The sequence below is a fragment of the Aspergillus saccharolyticus genome (genome assembly GCF_003184585.1).
Source record: "Aspergillus saccharolyticus JOP 1030-1 unplaced genomic scaffold BP01scaffold_49, whole genome shotgun sequence".
In the NCBI taxonomy this organism is placed as follows: Eukaryota; Fungi; Ascomycota; class Eurotiomycetes; order Eurotiales; family Aspergillaceae; genus Aspergillus; species Aspergillus saccharolyticus.
In genome coordinates, this window is record NW_020290659.1 from 83,072 (window position 1) to 97,652 (window position 14,581).

General features: G+C 52.8%; 5 protein-coding genes across 5 annotated transcripts; 2 read left to right on the forward strand and 3 right to left on the reverse strand.

The window, feature by feature from the left end:
- Nucleotides 1-424: 424 nt before the first annotated feature.
- Nucleotides 425-3,825, reverse strand: BP01DRAFT_306101 (endonuclease III domain-containing protein; the record flags this gene model as incomplete). Its single annotated transcript, XM_025572220.1, has 2 exons — nucleotides 425-1,886; nucleotides 2,627-3,825. The coding sequence occupies 2 exons, from the start codon at nucleotides 3,823-3,825 to the stop codon at nucleotides 425-427; spliced, it is 2,661 nt and encodes an 886-aa protein (XP_025427262.1).
- A 241-nt stretch (nucleotides 3,826-4,066) lies between these two features.
- pex4 (putative ubiquitin conjugating enzyme (UbcJ)) lies at nucleotides 4,067-5,205 on the forward strand. Its single transcript, XM_025570779.1, has 2 exons — nucleotides 4,067-4,463; nucleotides 4,589-5,205. Exons 1-2 carry the CDS (start codon nucleotides 4,307-4,309, stop codon nucleotides 4,909-4,911), a joined length of 480 nt encoding a protein of 159 aa, XP_025427263.1. The 5' UTR covers nucleotides 4,067-4,306; the 3' UTR covers nucleotides 4,912-5,205.
- Nucleotides 5,206-5,249: 44 nt separating this feature from the next.
- Nucleotides 5,250-7,095, reverse strand: BP01DRAFT_172338 (putative GPI anchored cell wall protein (Dan4)). Its single transcript, XM_025570780.1, has 2 exons — nucleotides 6,359-7,095; nucleotides 5,250-6,016 (listed from the first exon to the last, which is right to left on the reverse strand). The coding sequence occupies exons 1-2, from the start codon at nucleotides 6,825-6,827 to the stop codon at nucleotides 5,574-5,576; spliced, it is 912 nt and encodes a 303-aa protein (XP_025427264.1). The 5' UTR covers nucleotides 6,828-7,095; the 3' UTR covers nucleotides 5,250-5,573.
- Nucleotides 7,096-9,067: 1,972 nt separating this feature from the next.
- On the reverse strand, nucleotides 9,068-9,679 carry BP01DRAFT_369179 (YbhB/YbcL family Raf kinase inhibitor-like protein; the record flags this gene model as incomplete). Its single annotated transcript, XM_025576541.1, has 1 exon — nucleotides 9,068-9,679. The coding sequence occupies one exon, from the start codon at nucleotides 9,677-9,679 to the stop codon at nucleotides 9,068-9,070; it is 612 nt and encodes a 203-aa protein (XP_025427265.1).
- Nucleotides 9,680-12,656: 2,977 nt separating this feature from the next.
- Nucleotides 12,657-14,507, forward strand: gel1 (1,3-beta-glucanosyltransferase gel1). Its single transcript, XM_025570781.1, has 2 exons — nucleotides 12,657-13,520; nucleotides 13,586-14,507. The coding sequence occupies exons 1-2, from the start codon at nucleotides 12,924-12,926 to the stop codon at nucleotides 14,360-14,362; spliced, it is 1,374 nt and encodes a 457-aa protein (XP_025427266.1). The 5' UTR covers nucleotides 12,657-12,923; the 3' UTR covers nucleotides 14,363-14,507.
- The last annotated feature ends 74 nt before the right edge of the window (nucleotides 14,508-14,581 follow it).

The following is a 14,581-nucleotide window of genomic DNA, read 5'->3' on the forward strand; positions in this document are numbered from 1 at the left end:
AGAAGGTTGCTTTGGCTCAGCTGTATTGGATGGGCGATGGTAAGACAGTTACATGGGAGGCCAGCTTGTCGATCGTGATTGTATATTACTATGATATAAGTTAGTATCACTATTACTATGGAAAAATATCCCAGTCATATTAGTAGCCTACCAGTAGCAGCATAGTATCCCACCTCCCCTGAGTATAGCAATCTGCCCAACACTTGCTACTTGATGAATTTGAGAACCTGCAAGTCAAGGAAACTTGTTTTTTCCATTTCTCATTAACTTATGGACATTATCGTCGGTTACAAACATTCTCAACGTATTAACTGGAGTAGATATTTGAAAGTTTAAGTATGGACGCCCCCCCTTCTGCGCATCAAAAGAAAGAAATACGAAGAATCCGAGAGGGGTATCATCATATCCACGAAGATCACCTTCACTACACATGCTGGAGCTTCCGGGGACCACTGAAAGGCGCCACTCCGCGGTTCCTCTGAGCTCGGGTTTCTCCTAGCATCCGCCGTTCCAGCACCTTGACCAGCTCGGGATAGTCGGGAAGGAACAGCCGGTAGTCGTGCAGTCCTTGAAATTCAATGAACCCCTCCAACAACTTCTTCAGATACTTGCGCCGGGGTTCGCCAGAAATCAACCCTTTCCAGCCCATGTCCACAATGGTTAGCGAGAGGTACCGGACTTCGAAGTGCTCGCGGATGAAGCGCCGGAGCACCTTCCACCACTCGAGAGTGGATTCTTCAGATCGGGGCCCGGTGCGCGGGACATGGCGATAGCGGGACGGAAACTTGAAGATAAGGTGCCGTACCAGCTCGGTGCTCGCGGTGGGGAGCTTGTTGACGAACTGCAGCATGAATTCCGGATCCTCATCGAGGAAGACGAATTTGTTGCGCGAGAAGAAGATGTGACGGGCATCCCGATAGAATCCTCGACTGACCAGGAAGTAATTGATAGGGCTCTCAAAACAGCTGCAAGATGTCGAAAAAGCGGTGTGACGGCCACGACAGAAACATATGGCCCCAACAGGAGAACAGGTGCCGCAGCAGTTGATGGCACAGTAACTACCAGGTCTCATGGCTTTCTTACGATCCTGGAGTGAGATGACACTGTCCAGGCTATGCACTGATGGTAGAAAGGGGTCCGAACGGTTGACGAGGAGCAGCTCCAGAATCATAAACTGAAGCTCCCGCGGAAGACGCAAGAATGGAAACGCCTGCTTGACCTCCAGCTTGTCCGTGACCCTCAAGGCAGCGCGCCGAATCACCTTCTGGATGTGTTCTTCATAGGTATGATCAAGGTGAAACGCACAATGAGACAGGACCGGGAAAGGATTCATTTCGCGCATGAGTCTTTGGGCCACCTCCAAGTCTTTCACCTTACAAGTCATGCTGAAGTTCCTGAGACTGTGCATTTCGGAGTGCGCCAGCTGGCAAAAGTTTTCCCAGATCCGTAGAGCAGTCCGGTGCACTCCAGGAGCCAGCTTTAGATAGCGGTGTTCTCGTGGGCTCAAATCCAGATGCAGATACTGCAGACGAGCAAATCCCCATCCCATCGACAGTTCAAACGCTTTGTACTCCGCTCTGCTGTAGAGGGGTACATTGAACCGGTTACGAGCGAAGAAGATCGAGCCGGCTTCTTCACGAAGAGTCAGGCAGAGACCGAAAAGCTCAATAGGCAGTCTCGGGTGAATGCAGTCACGTTCGACAAACACTCCTGGACTCGGAGCTACATAATGGCGATGGTCGCCTTTCAAACAGAGGCCACCGTTGTGCTTTAGGCGTATACTCTCATACCGGAGGTTGATCACACAGTTCCGCAGAAGTCCAGCATACTCAAAGATTTTGGTTCGTATGTGCTTCGGAAGCTGCATGAAAGTGATGCGTGGGGTCCTGACGGCTACTGTATTGAAAGGTGTACCATCGAAGACCTCCATGCTTGAGGCCGGCGATTGGCTCTCAGAATATTCGTCCTGGAGCGCCCAAGTACGCTCGAGGAAAGCGAAGAATGCATCTTCAAAGGTGGGGAGCTGAAACGAAGCTATTCAAAAGTAGACGTTAGTTGTCTCTCAGGTTGACTGAGGACTGGGACGTAAAGACATCAACGCACCCATGACTTCGATCCACTAGCAGTATTGTTTATCCCAGAGACTGTCGAGCAGAACTGAAACTAACCAAGGAAGCCCGTAGGGGATAAAGAGTAATGTGAAGGGGGATGGTTCGGGGTGTTTGGGGGGTAAAGGAGGAGGGAAGAAGTGAAGAGGTTGGAGGCGGCGTTGTTGTGATGGAGAAGGGGAGTAGTGGAAGGAGGACGCTGTGTAGACTCGGGAGACGAGAGGGAGCCGTGAAGAGACACTGGAGGTCACGTCGTCCCCTCCTACTGCACAGTCGCCAGTCGAGTCGATAGAGACAAAACGCGATGGGAGATATCGGACTGGAAGGGCAAAACAACAAAACTGTCCAAACTGTCCAAACGTGAGCCCCAGACGAGGAGGAAAAGGGCCCGCATTCAATCCATCGACTCCGCCTCGACCTTCACCTTGGGACTTCCCCCACCAAGAAAACTTTCGATCCCTTCTGTTCTCTCCGTCTTTTCGCTTTTCACTATTGTTGTTGTCGTCTTCATCTTGGACGCCATTCCTCGAATTTCACTCTTGCACAGCTTCGTCCCGGCGAGGTCGCAGTCGCCGCACCGTCGGCCGATAGGTAAGCAGACTGTCTGTCCCAGACCAACCAGCAACTTGTTAATCTCATGCCATTTGTCTTTTGGCAGCCACGATTCCAAAGCCATACGAGTCTCCTCCGGATTTTTAGTCTTGTGCCATCCCCACAAGTTGGTGATGCGGTGCACGTGGACGTCCACCCCAATGCCTTCGTGCTTGCCCCAAGCGGCACTCATACACAAAAATGCCATCTTCGGCCCGACTCCTGGCAGCTTCATCAATTCGGTTGCCGTTGACGGGATATCGGAGCTATACTGATCGCGGAGAATGAGTGCTGCCGCTTTGATATATTTGGTTTTGTTGTTGTGGAAGCCCACAGTTCGAATCAGCTCGTTCAATCGTTCCGGCGATACGGCCAAGATGTTTTCCAGGTTCAAGGTGCTGTCCTTCATGGGCTCGATCAATCTACTGTCTCCGTCGTCGTCGCTGGGCTCTGTCTTGATGACAGCCGGAGGTCCATCGCCGAGCTCTGTATGCAATCGTTGCATAGCCACGGCTGTCACCGTATCCTTTGTCTGCGAGGACAGCATCAGGGCAATGAGGGTCTGGAAGCGGCGGTCTCGAGGCGACGATGCACGCCAGTATAGTTCGGCACAGCCCATGGTATCCACCGGGGCAGTCGGGTTCTCCTCCCGCATCTTCTTGACGATGGTGTAGATGGTCTCCCAATTGGAGGGAGGCTCCACAGCGTAGCTGCCATCCTCCACCTTGACTTTTCGAGCAGGAGCACGACGGGCTCTGACCGCAGGCTTCTCCACTACCTCTTCTTTAACAGTGGTTTCAGCTTTCAGAGAAGTCTTCGTCGCCTCTGCCGTAGTGCGCGCAGAACGAGTCCTCGAGCTGCGTGCCGAAGGGGCAGTCAAAGCGCTCTTCCGCCGCTTGACAGGGGGCTCTAGGATATCCTCGATATCCACGGTTGGAACCGATGACAGCGAGGAAGTGTCATCGTCGTCGCTCAGTGCCTCCGCAGACACATCATCGCCGCCGTTGAAGGCGAAACTGCGCAGGGCACTAGCATGAGCTGATGTGCTGCGAGTCTGTCGGCGTCCAGGGGGCGACAGAGCCTGCAAAACCCTCGCGGTCTCCTTGGATGCGCGGGAGGTACGCATATCTGTGACACTGCGGTTCTTTGTTGGTAGAGATAAGTGATTGAATCTCACTTCCACATGAAGGACGAGTGGCCAAGCAATAATAAAATTCGTTAGGGCCCATCAGTCCAAGGGATGCGCAGGCCAGACCGCGGGAAAAAGACTGGCACCCGGCGCTACTGATTGGAGAAAGACCCACGTTGAGCCTCGGTCTCTTCCTCCGCTTTCAACTCCGTGTCTTGCATTTGCCTGTGCAGCTCCAGCCACCTGTCGGAGAAGCGTGCACGTCTGGTGATGGTTTGTTATCAGAAGAGAGCCTCCAGAGAGACAGAGCTTTTGTTTTTCTTTTCCCAGAGAACACGCACTTAATCTCCCGTTCACTCTCTACACAAATAATTTCATTACCCCTCGCTCCGTCAGCGACGCCGAGCATTCCACCATATTCCGCTGATCCACCAGCCACCAGCCACCAGCCAGCAAAACTGCACATCAAGACTGAAATATGGCGACTCACAGCACAACGCAGCGCCTCCTCCGTGAATTGAAAGACTACACCAACAACCCGAACGAAGCTCTGCTACACTTAGGGCCTATTGATGAAGATGATCTCCTTCACTGGGAAGCTGTCCTGAAGGGCGTCAAGGGCACACCATATGAAGGTCAGCAAACCCTCACTCACCTTTCCCACCCAAGTCCTTCAACCCCCTTCCACCAATCCCACCCCCACCCACTCGTCCTCACTCGTCCAATCTGAACCCTCTCTCATATCTAATCCCCTGAACAGGAGGACTCTGGGCCCTCCACATCACCATCCCCCCCTCCTACCCGCTCACCCCGCCCACCATCCGCTTCACCACCCGCATCAGCCATCCCAACATTTCCTTCACGACCGGCGAGATCTGCCTCACCCTCCTTACAACCGAGCATTGGAGCCCCGTCTACACCCTTTCCTCGACCCTGACCGCCATCCACCAGCTGCTGACCGACCCGCGGCCGGAGTCGCCGCTGAACGTCGACGTCGCGGCCCTGCTGCGCGACGGCGACATCCCTGCCTGGGAGAGTGTGGTGCGGTTCTGGACGGAGGAGGAGCGGTGGGTTCCAAAGTGACTCTCACTTCCAGGTGGACTGACCGAGGACCGACATCTCGAAGTATATATATATCCTTGGCTGGGCCGTATATATGGGCGGAGCTAGAGAGGTGCAATGCGCCCATTGGTCTTACTGAGTGTTTGGACAAGGTGGTGAGGAACGCAGACCTATGTATCCTCATTGTGCTCAGGAGGGGTTGTACAGAGCTAGCTGGACAGACAGCTAACGTACCCGCGTTTGTAGAGTGAAAGCAACCCAGTGAGGGCTACCCATATCATGACTTTTAGAATACCCATTCATTTGAAGCTAACAATTGTGCATCTACATCTATCCTCATCACCATCGAGATAGAAAACGACTGCAAGAATCAGTATGTGCTCATTCGGGTGTCGTAGTCCCCGTAAGATGATCCAGTTAGAGAAGCACCTTTCTAATTATGCACAGGCTTTTGATACTATTCATCTCACTTCCCCGCTCCGGCCTGAAAAGAAAAACAATATGCGCTGAAGGAGAGACATCAAGTCGGACACGCCAAGGGCTCAAAGTATATGCTTGCCATAAGGATCGTAACATAGTGAGAGGTATCATGGAAGAGACAAAGCTGGGCAGGAAAATAAGAACGCCGGAAAATGCGATTTATGCGGGCAGGCAGCAAACAACGATTCGGGACCCCCAAATATCTACAAAGCCATGGCCACGACGGCGGCGCCGCCGACCATCACGAACAGCTCCCGGCCGAGACCGTGGGTGGAGGCACCCGAGTCGGTTTGCAGGCTGGGGGAGCCCCGGGTGCCGGTGGCGACCTCGTGGGCTGTCTCGGTGGGGTGGATGACGGTGATGGCGGTGACGGTGCTCTGCTGGCCGTTGGGCAGCGTGGTGGTAATCTTGTAGGTGGAGGTGTAGGGTGTGGTTTTGGCCGAGGTGGTCGTGCTGTCATCTGTGGTAGAGGTGGAGTCCTGGGATGAGGTGGACGAGGAGGTGGTGGAGGTGGTGGAGGTGGTGGTTTCGAGGGTGGTCGAAGTGGAGGTCGAGGTCGAGGTCGAGGTGGCGGAAGTGGTTTTAGATGAAGTCAAGGAGGTGGATGTTGTGGAGGACGTGGTGGAGGTCGTGGAGGTCATGTGAGCTGTAGTATGTGAGCTGGTTGAAGTGGTACTTGCAGTGGAAGCAGCAGAAGTAGAGGTAGTAGAGGTAGTAGTAGTAGTGGCCGCGACGGTGGGGATCGTGGTACTAGCTGCGGTGGTGTGAGAAGAGGACGAAGACGATGACGACGATGACGACGAAGATGACGAAGAGGTGGTAGAAGACGACGACGACGAAGAGGTCGACGGCGCGGTCGTCGGAGAGGTAGAAGAAGAAGAGGAGGAGGAGGAGGAGGAGGAGGAGGAGGCAGAAGACGTGGACGGAGACGGAGAGCTAGACTCACTGCTACTAGAGCTCGACTCACTGCTGCTAGAGCTGGACTCACTGCTACTAGAGCTAGTCGTAGATCTTGCAGCGGTCGTGCGGGCAGCAGTGGTCGTAGGAGCGGCAGTAGTTGCCGCAGCAGTCGTCTCGGGCTGCGCGCTGCTAGTGGAACTTTCCGCCTGAGCAGTAGTCGCTGCCGCCGCGGCAGAAGTCGTGGCCGGCTCCGAGGCCTGGCTCGTCGTCTCTACAGCAGCCGTCGAGTTGCCATCCGCTCGCTTGACCAGATTCAAGTGTTCAACCAACGACGCATCATCCCGCCGAAGAGCCGCAGCGGCTTCCTCATCGGACCCAAAGATGCCGTGGCTGAACCGCTGGAACAAATGCAGAGCCTTGTGGAGGGAGGTCTCTTGGATGCTGTTGGCGACCGAGGGGGCTTCGGATTCGGACTGATCGGCAGCCGGAGCGGCAATCGCAGACAAGGCGATAAGGAATAGGAGAAGCAGTTGGAGCAGGCGAGTTGACAATGCCATGGCGCCTTAATGCAATATTCAACGGTCGTTTATGAATTGAGTGGATTCGAAATTCAAACGATAGAAGGTCCCAGGGGGTGGAAGAAAGCGAGAGGAGAGATGGTCGTTTTGAAGCAGGGAGTTCCCAAACGGGTAATACTCGGAGGTTCGACGAAGAAGAGAAGGCAAGACGCCCGCCGGAAATCAGGTTGATCTTATTATGTACGGGATATTCGGCAATTTGCCAGTTGGAAGTGAAGGAGCTGGCAATAATAATAGAATTTTGGTAACGGTTGGCAGATGATTGATTATCTGCAAGCCACCCGAGATGAGAGTGAAACAAATGGCCGACAAGGCTTGTTCTGCTGCGCCGCCGATGAATAAATAGTAGCGGACGACTGTGAAAAAAAAAAGTCCTCGATCCCCAGACAGGCTAGAAAGAGACGAGAAAATGAAAATAAAAACAAGGCAGGCCTGGCTCGGGCTGGCGGAGCCTGGTGGATCAACGAGTGGAAAGACGCTAGAACGAATTGCAAGATCATCATCATCAACATCATCATGGAAAAACGAGATAGAAGGCATTTTATGCGAGAACAAAAGACAGAAAAGGAAGCAAGCGGGTTGCCCAGATGCATCTTGCACCGTGGTTTCTCCCCAGTGCGGCAATGTACAGCCTATCGAGTCCCTCCGGTCGCAATGAAATGCTCTCCTAAAAAAGCAACAAAAGCATCCGAATGCGATCCGTGGGAGGGACGGCTTTTCGACCGATTGTACGAGGTCAACGTCAGCCTCGGACCTAGACAGTTGGGCCAATGCACGCTCGCCCGCTTGGAGTTTCTACCTGTCTACGGAATACTACGGTACTCCCGCAAGAATCTATCCATTCACCTTCGTGTTGTTTGGCTGCTGAGGGAGTGTTTACTGTCTCACAGTCTGCCGTATCAGTGAGTTTGTTGTCACTTGGTGTCATGGTGTCATAGCGAATCGTCGGCATTGAATTAACCTCAAGGGCTGAAAGAGGGAAGAATGTTTCAGTCCAACCGAAGCGGACGATCCCGACCGCTGAGACAAATAAGACAAATCCGAAGAATTGCGCTGGATGGAGCTGGACAATGACAACACCATGAGATCAGTTCAGTCGGGTTTTGTTTTTTTACCCCACTTCGTCTGACTGTCTGTCTCTCTGAGGCACCTTCAACAGTCTGCATACTAGGCATACGAGTGTGGTGGGTTGCAAGAGTAAGTACGGAGTTTATTAGCAACTGTCAAGATCTTCTTCTCTTTCAGCAAATCTCAGCAAAAGAAGTCTTTGTTCTACCTACTAGTTCTTTCAGGCACCAGGGGGGAGGAGGGCGGAGGGCGGAGGAAGCCCGAACTGGGGCACTTGGTCTATTCTTCTGCCACCGTTTGCGGATTATCGGCTCGACCGTCAAGGTGGCCAATCCGCCAAGGAGATGTGTTCCTGATCATCGGTGGTACCTGTCGAGCGCTATCCACTCGACGGAGTACCTCAACAACTGCTCCCTTCCCTCGAACCGAACATCAGATGAGAATTTTCCCCTCAGAGGTTGATGATTTTGAAGTATCACTGGAAGTCCCTTTATCTTCAAGCATCGACAGGCTGGCTGTCATTGTTACAGCTTGCCGAACCCCAAGCCCCTCCGCATCCGGTGAAAGGAAGCTAAAGGGGCTTAGCTCTTATTAGATTCGGCACCAGTCCCAGAACAGTTAGCTGGGACCGAGTCTGATCTGCTATTTTGGGCAGCGTAAGCGGCAATTACCTTCTCCGATTCACTCCTTGAATGCAGTGAGGCTGGACCTTACCGCAATCAGACTAGCGCCATTATCCTTGTGCTAATCTTGGTGACAGACACTAGGCATTAATACTATTTTGCCTCCTTCTACCAGCGATAATACGAACAGAGGTTTGGTTGCAACCAAGCTCTCAATGATGAAAGTAGATGAAGGCAAAGTTGCGTCCTTCAGCCAAAAGGTTCACACTATTATTACCGGACCACTGAAGCTAACCGCCTCCAGTTAACCACTTCAGATAATGACGTCTACGAGTCCTGCATGTGAGACATGAGATTCACAAGGAAGCCATGAAAGGAACCGTGGTTGCACCACTAGTTTCATATCAGCTGCTTCCAGTCTCTGTTTCCTGGTGTTACAAATGATCCATAAACAAAATAAACAACGCCGACCCTCAGAAACCGTGCAACACGACAACGGGCAACGACTTTGCCCTGCACGATCATGCTTCAAGCTCGCTGAGATAGCGCCATCCACGCCCCCCATCCCGCCACTTTACCATTGATTGCGAGCATGATGTCTTCGAGACGGGCAGGCGAAGGGATATTCTGCTGATCCAAGGTCTCATTCAATGCCACCAACTCGAAAAAGTACCGATGCGGGCCCTGGCCCCGGGGCGCTAGCGGGGCGAAATACACCGCGTCCCCTGCATTCAGGCCATACTTGAACCCACCCCGCAGCATAAACGGCTCAGCCTGCGACTGGTCGAGGAAGAAATCCGGGTTCTGTACCCCGGTCGTTGCGCGGTGGACTCCGTAAAACAGACCGTGGACGACGGCTTCGGAGGTCGGGGCATCAGGGTCTTCGACAAGGAGAATATACTCTTGCACCGCGGTGCCGGACGAATACGGCCAGGACAGTGCGGGGAAGCTTCCTGCGCCCTCCCGGGTGTGGTCGATGTCTAGGTACGAGCCGGTGGGGCCGAACTCGGGGGACTCGAGGAGGATGGAGGGCCACGGGTGCTGGACAAAGGCGGGCTGGCTGATGAACAGCTTGGAGATTTGGCACAAAACGGTGTTGAGGAGGGTGGTCAGAAGAAGGGGATACGTGGTGTAATGCATCTGGCTGTCACGTCAGTGAGCACACGCTGTGAGGGTGAGGATGTTGACTCACATTTGCCTGAGCTGATACGAGCTGAGGCTTCAAGGGGGAAGAATGAATGAAGCAATGTGGTGGGTGTTTTGTAAATACGTTGTTCGCTCGTCTGGAGGGAAGAGTCGGGCATGTATGTGTGAGTGTAGAGGACAGTTTCTGTCTCTCTATCTGCCGCATCCATCAGTGCGGCAGGTCCTTACGGGGAAGGAGCTTTCGCGGGCGTAGCAAGAGCAACATGAGCAAGTGCCAGGGCTGCTTCTTGTTCATCAGGGTAAGCCCCATGGTGTTCCTCCCTGCTACGCGATAACTTGGTGCCTCTGTCCTAGCATCTGCAGCCATCATGGGTTGGACCCCAGAGCGCCGTCAAAGGCAGCGAGGAGGTCGTCATGTATTGATAATAGCTCTTGGTAGACACCGAGCAATTGGATTGAACTAGCACCCTGACTGAATCCATCGACTCAAATATATGTATCATCATCTCCAGCATATCACACGCCCACTATACCTAGCACCTACCTACAGTAGTAACTCATATCAATTGCAACACAGCGCCCACGATCGACAAACCCCCCTGTCCGACCGGTCAAATCGATTCGGCAATAGGTATACACACGCCAACTTGGCAAACCCCAGACTATTGATTCGATTGGAACCGAGTCCTCAGCTTGGCATCCTCCTGCGCCTCAATGATCCCCAGCACGCTCCTACAATAAGACTTGGCTCGTCAGCGACGGATTAAGAGCGACGCAGAGCAATATCAAGCCAAAAGAAAGATAGCTAGTTGCGATTCTTGCAATAATCTGACACCCAAGGGCCGTAGTGGTTTTACTAACTACTACATCTGCATCCCGGATCTATACCGGTACATAATTGCACGTACTACATATATCCCACCGTACTTACGGCAAACATAAGTACTACGTATCGTATATCCCCAATTCACAAATCAAAGTAAAGCGAATCACAGCCCAAATCACAAAACCATGCTGCCTAAACCCTGCGCTTGGTAAGCGCCACCTTCCCCGCTAGCCGAGGCTCGCCGAGCGCGTTGTGTTCCCCCGCCAAGTCGAATTTACGCGAGTTATCGATTGGAAAGGGTGTCTTGGATGTAGTCTTCGGTGAGAATAATAGGATCTTGGGTCCTTGGACTTAGTTCCCTGAAGTTCTTGGATTTGATGACTGGAGGCAAGTGATTGGTCATGGTTTGAGCTATTGTTTGGTGTTGGCTTGGTGTTTTGTGAGTGTCGGTCGGGACTGTGCATGGACAGGTACTGTACAGTATGTCTACCAGCACAGGGTCGGGTCTAGAGCGAGGGTTGGTGGGGACTGCGCTGGATCTGTGCGTTGACGTCAATATCAGGGTTTTTTTGTTGTGGAGGTTGAGGTTGAGGGAGGGGGAATTGAGCGTTGAAGGACAGTAAGAGAGATCCTAGAAGTGAATTTCTATTATTTTCACTGGTGAGGTTGTATGGGTAGCAGAGGGATGTTGAAGGCCAGAAGGGATGACTTGGTGGTAGGCAGTGAGTGTAGGCCCGACCGGGGAGCGGAAGGATAGCTAGCGTTAGTTCAGGGTTCGGTATCCACGGATCCCGATCTACTTGCCATTTGTAGATGCAAGATATGGAAAGAGCTGGAAGAGAGACTAACGAAATTATGCTACAGAGTACTTATGTATGTATTGATCGGATCTTATCTCGCCGGCGGCATTCTGCTCTTTCTGCAGGGTCTGCTTTACCTGCCTACCTGAGAGGCCACCGTCTGTCCGTACTGGTTACCGGGATCCTTGTCCACAAGCGAGTTGATTTGAACTTTTTACTTGAGTGCATGAATGCTCGGCTGGCTATTATTAGCGAGGAGACCCCGGCGTAAAAATAGCGGAGTTGAAAGGGTGGTTGAGTGAGTGGATGAGAGAAGCCTGTGGTGTTGGCATGTCTCAGCTGCCACTGCCAACCGAATAGTTCCAGCAAGAGAGTTGTGAGACAGGATACAGAGTCGTCGTAATCATCCCCTCCCCAGAGGCTAACCGTCTGGGCATTTGCTCGGCCCTCGACTCCGGCATTGGGGAAAGGGTCCGATATGTTGAGGAGATGATCTGCTCCGGACGGCAGGGAACGGGATGACGGAGGGTTGCTTCCTGGTGGAGGGGATGTTTGTCTTCTTATAGCTATAGATGTGATTTGAGAGTTGAAGGGACTATGATTATTGGAGTTGGTTCTTGACTTAGCCAACAATCCATTGCTCAATGTTCTGCAATGTATGTAGTAGGTAATGTACGGCGGGGACACAAACAGAAAAGCCATCCAGCCACTCCCAGAGCCAGAATCTGGCAGGGTCTCCCTGCCTGCAGGTGGTTTTTGTGGCTGGACCCACTTGGCCCGGCCGGGGTTCAGGGCTTTTCAGAGGGCCTTTGCCATCCCCACCCAACCATCCATTCTTTGCGCCCTTTCCAGGTACGAAGTGCAAGTAACTCATCGTCAACTTGAGCATTGATGCAGAGAAAGAGAGAAAGACATACATTAAGTAGATATGGTTGAAGGGAAACCATTAGGAAAACCATGTTTCACCCATACCAACGCGCTCAAACCCTCTTGCAATCGCACTCAATGGCAACTCCAGTCCCATGCTATGTATACCTTAGTCTGTCCCTGGCTGGACCCTGATCCTGCCAAGTCTGACGATCGAGACAGCTGATGATAGGCATCTGTTTGACCCGCCCAGCAATTTCCCACACATACCTTGGCTGCCTCATCCGGTATTGTGTGACATGAATCTGGGTTATCCTTACTGTTTTGATTGAAAGTGAATGGGGCAGACGGCTCAGGGATGAAAGAGCAACAAAGGATGGATGGCTGAGTGAAAGTGTTAGTGCTTTAAGGGTCCTGCTCTCTGCACCTCCACATCCTTCCCCCTTCCTTACTTACTCTTTCGTTCTCTTCCTTTTTCTCTCTCTCCCTCTCTCTCTTCATCGTCATCATCATTTTCTCCCCTACCTTGGGTTCTTTCCTCCGTTATCCCTTCAATCACTCGCTTTTTCTTCCCTCCCCATTTCAAGTCACTCGTTCAGTCTTATTGACCTCTTCTCGCCTGCTTTCTTGTTGCTGCCAATCTTCCAAGGCTTCACCACACCCCAGTTACACAGCAGGTCTCCATTCATTTCCGAGACCTTGACACCAACTCACCAACATCCCCTGACTCTCATAATCCATTAACATGAAGGGCTACGCTATCGTAACAGCCATCACTCTCGGTGCTTCCAGCGCGTTGGCTGCTCCCAATCTCAAGGCCCGGGACGATGTGACTCCCATCACTGTCAAGGGTAATGCTTTCTTCAAGGGTAGCGATCGATTCTACATTCGTGGTGTCGACTATCAACCCGGTGGTTCGTCCAAACTGGCCGATCCCATCGCCGATGCCGACGGCTGCAAGCGCGACATTGCCAAGTTTACCGAGCTCGGATTGAACACCATCCGTGTCTACTCGGTCGACAACTCCGCCGACCATGACGAGTGCATGAACGCTCTGGCAGATGCTGGCATCTACCTGGTCCTGGATGTCAACACCCCCAAGTACTCTCTCAACCGTGCCGACCCCGAACCCTCTTACAACGATGTCTACTTGCAGTACATCTTCGCCACGGTCGACAAGTTCGCCAACTACAAGAATACCCTCGCCTTCTTCTCTGGTAACGAGGTTATCAATGATGGCCCCTCCTCGAGTGCTGCCCCCTACGTCAAGGCAGTTACCCGTGATCTTCGTCAGTACATCCGCAGCCGCAAGTACCGTGAGATTCCTGTCGGATATTCTGCGGTAAGTAGATGCATTCCCACTGCAACGCAATGGAGATGTAGAAATTAATCACAGAGCCCTCCTAGGCCGATATCGACACCAACCGTCTTCAGATGGCCCAGTACATGAACTGCGGTACCGACGACGAGCGCAGCGATTTCTTCGCCTTCAACGACTACTCTTGGTGCGATCCTTCTTCCTTCACCACTTCCGGCTGGGACCAGAAGGTCAAGAACTTCACTGGCTACGGCCTCCCTCTCTTCCTGTCCGAGTACGGTTGCAACACCAACACCCGCAAGTTCGAGGAAGTCGGCTCCCTGTACAGCACCGATATGACTGGTGTCTACTCCGGAGGTCTGGTCTACGAGTACTCGCAGGAACCCAGCAACTACGGTCTCGTTAAGATCCAGGATAGCAAGGTCAGCACTCTGGCCGACTACGATGCCCTCAAGTCTGCTCTGGCCAAGACTAGCAACCCCGAGGGCGATGGTGGCTACAACCAGACTGGAGGCGCCAACCCTTGTCCGGCCAAGGATTCTCCCAACTGGGATGTTGACAACGATTCTCTGCCCGCGATTCCCGAGCCCGCCAAGAAGTACATGACCGAGGGTGCTGGCAAGGGTGTTGGATTCTCCGGCTCTGGTAGCATGAACGCTGGAACCCCTTCCACCAGCACCGCCACTCCCGGCTCCGGCTCTGCCTCTTCCACTAGCAGTTCTGGCTCTTCCTCGAGCGGTACTTCGACGAGCTCCGCCGGCGCTGCTGCTGGCCTGCAGGTGCCCCACCTGACCATGACCCCTGTCCTTGTGGGGCTGGTCACTGTCATGTCGACCCTGTTTGGAGCTGGCATGGTCCTTGTTTAAACAGTTCTGCAAGCTGGGCATATGTGCTCCTGCAAATTCTCAAGACAATCCTTTTTCTCTTTTCTCCTCTTTCTCCTCTCTCTTATAGTCGATATGCAGCCAGATTGGTCGAAACACTGTACTTGACGATAACAGGTGGCTAGCAGGGGGAATGGTGATGCGGGCTGCCAACCCGAGCAATAATAGAAGGCAGCTGTACAGTTGATTGATCTTACATTT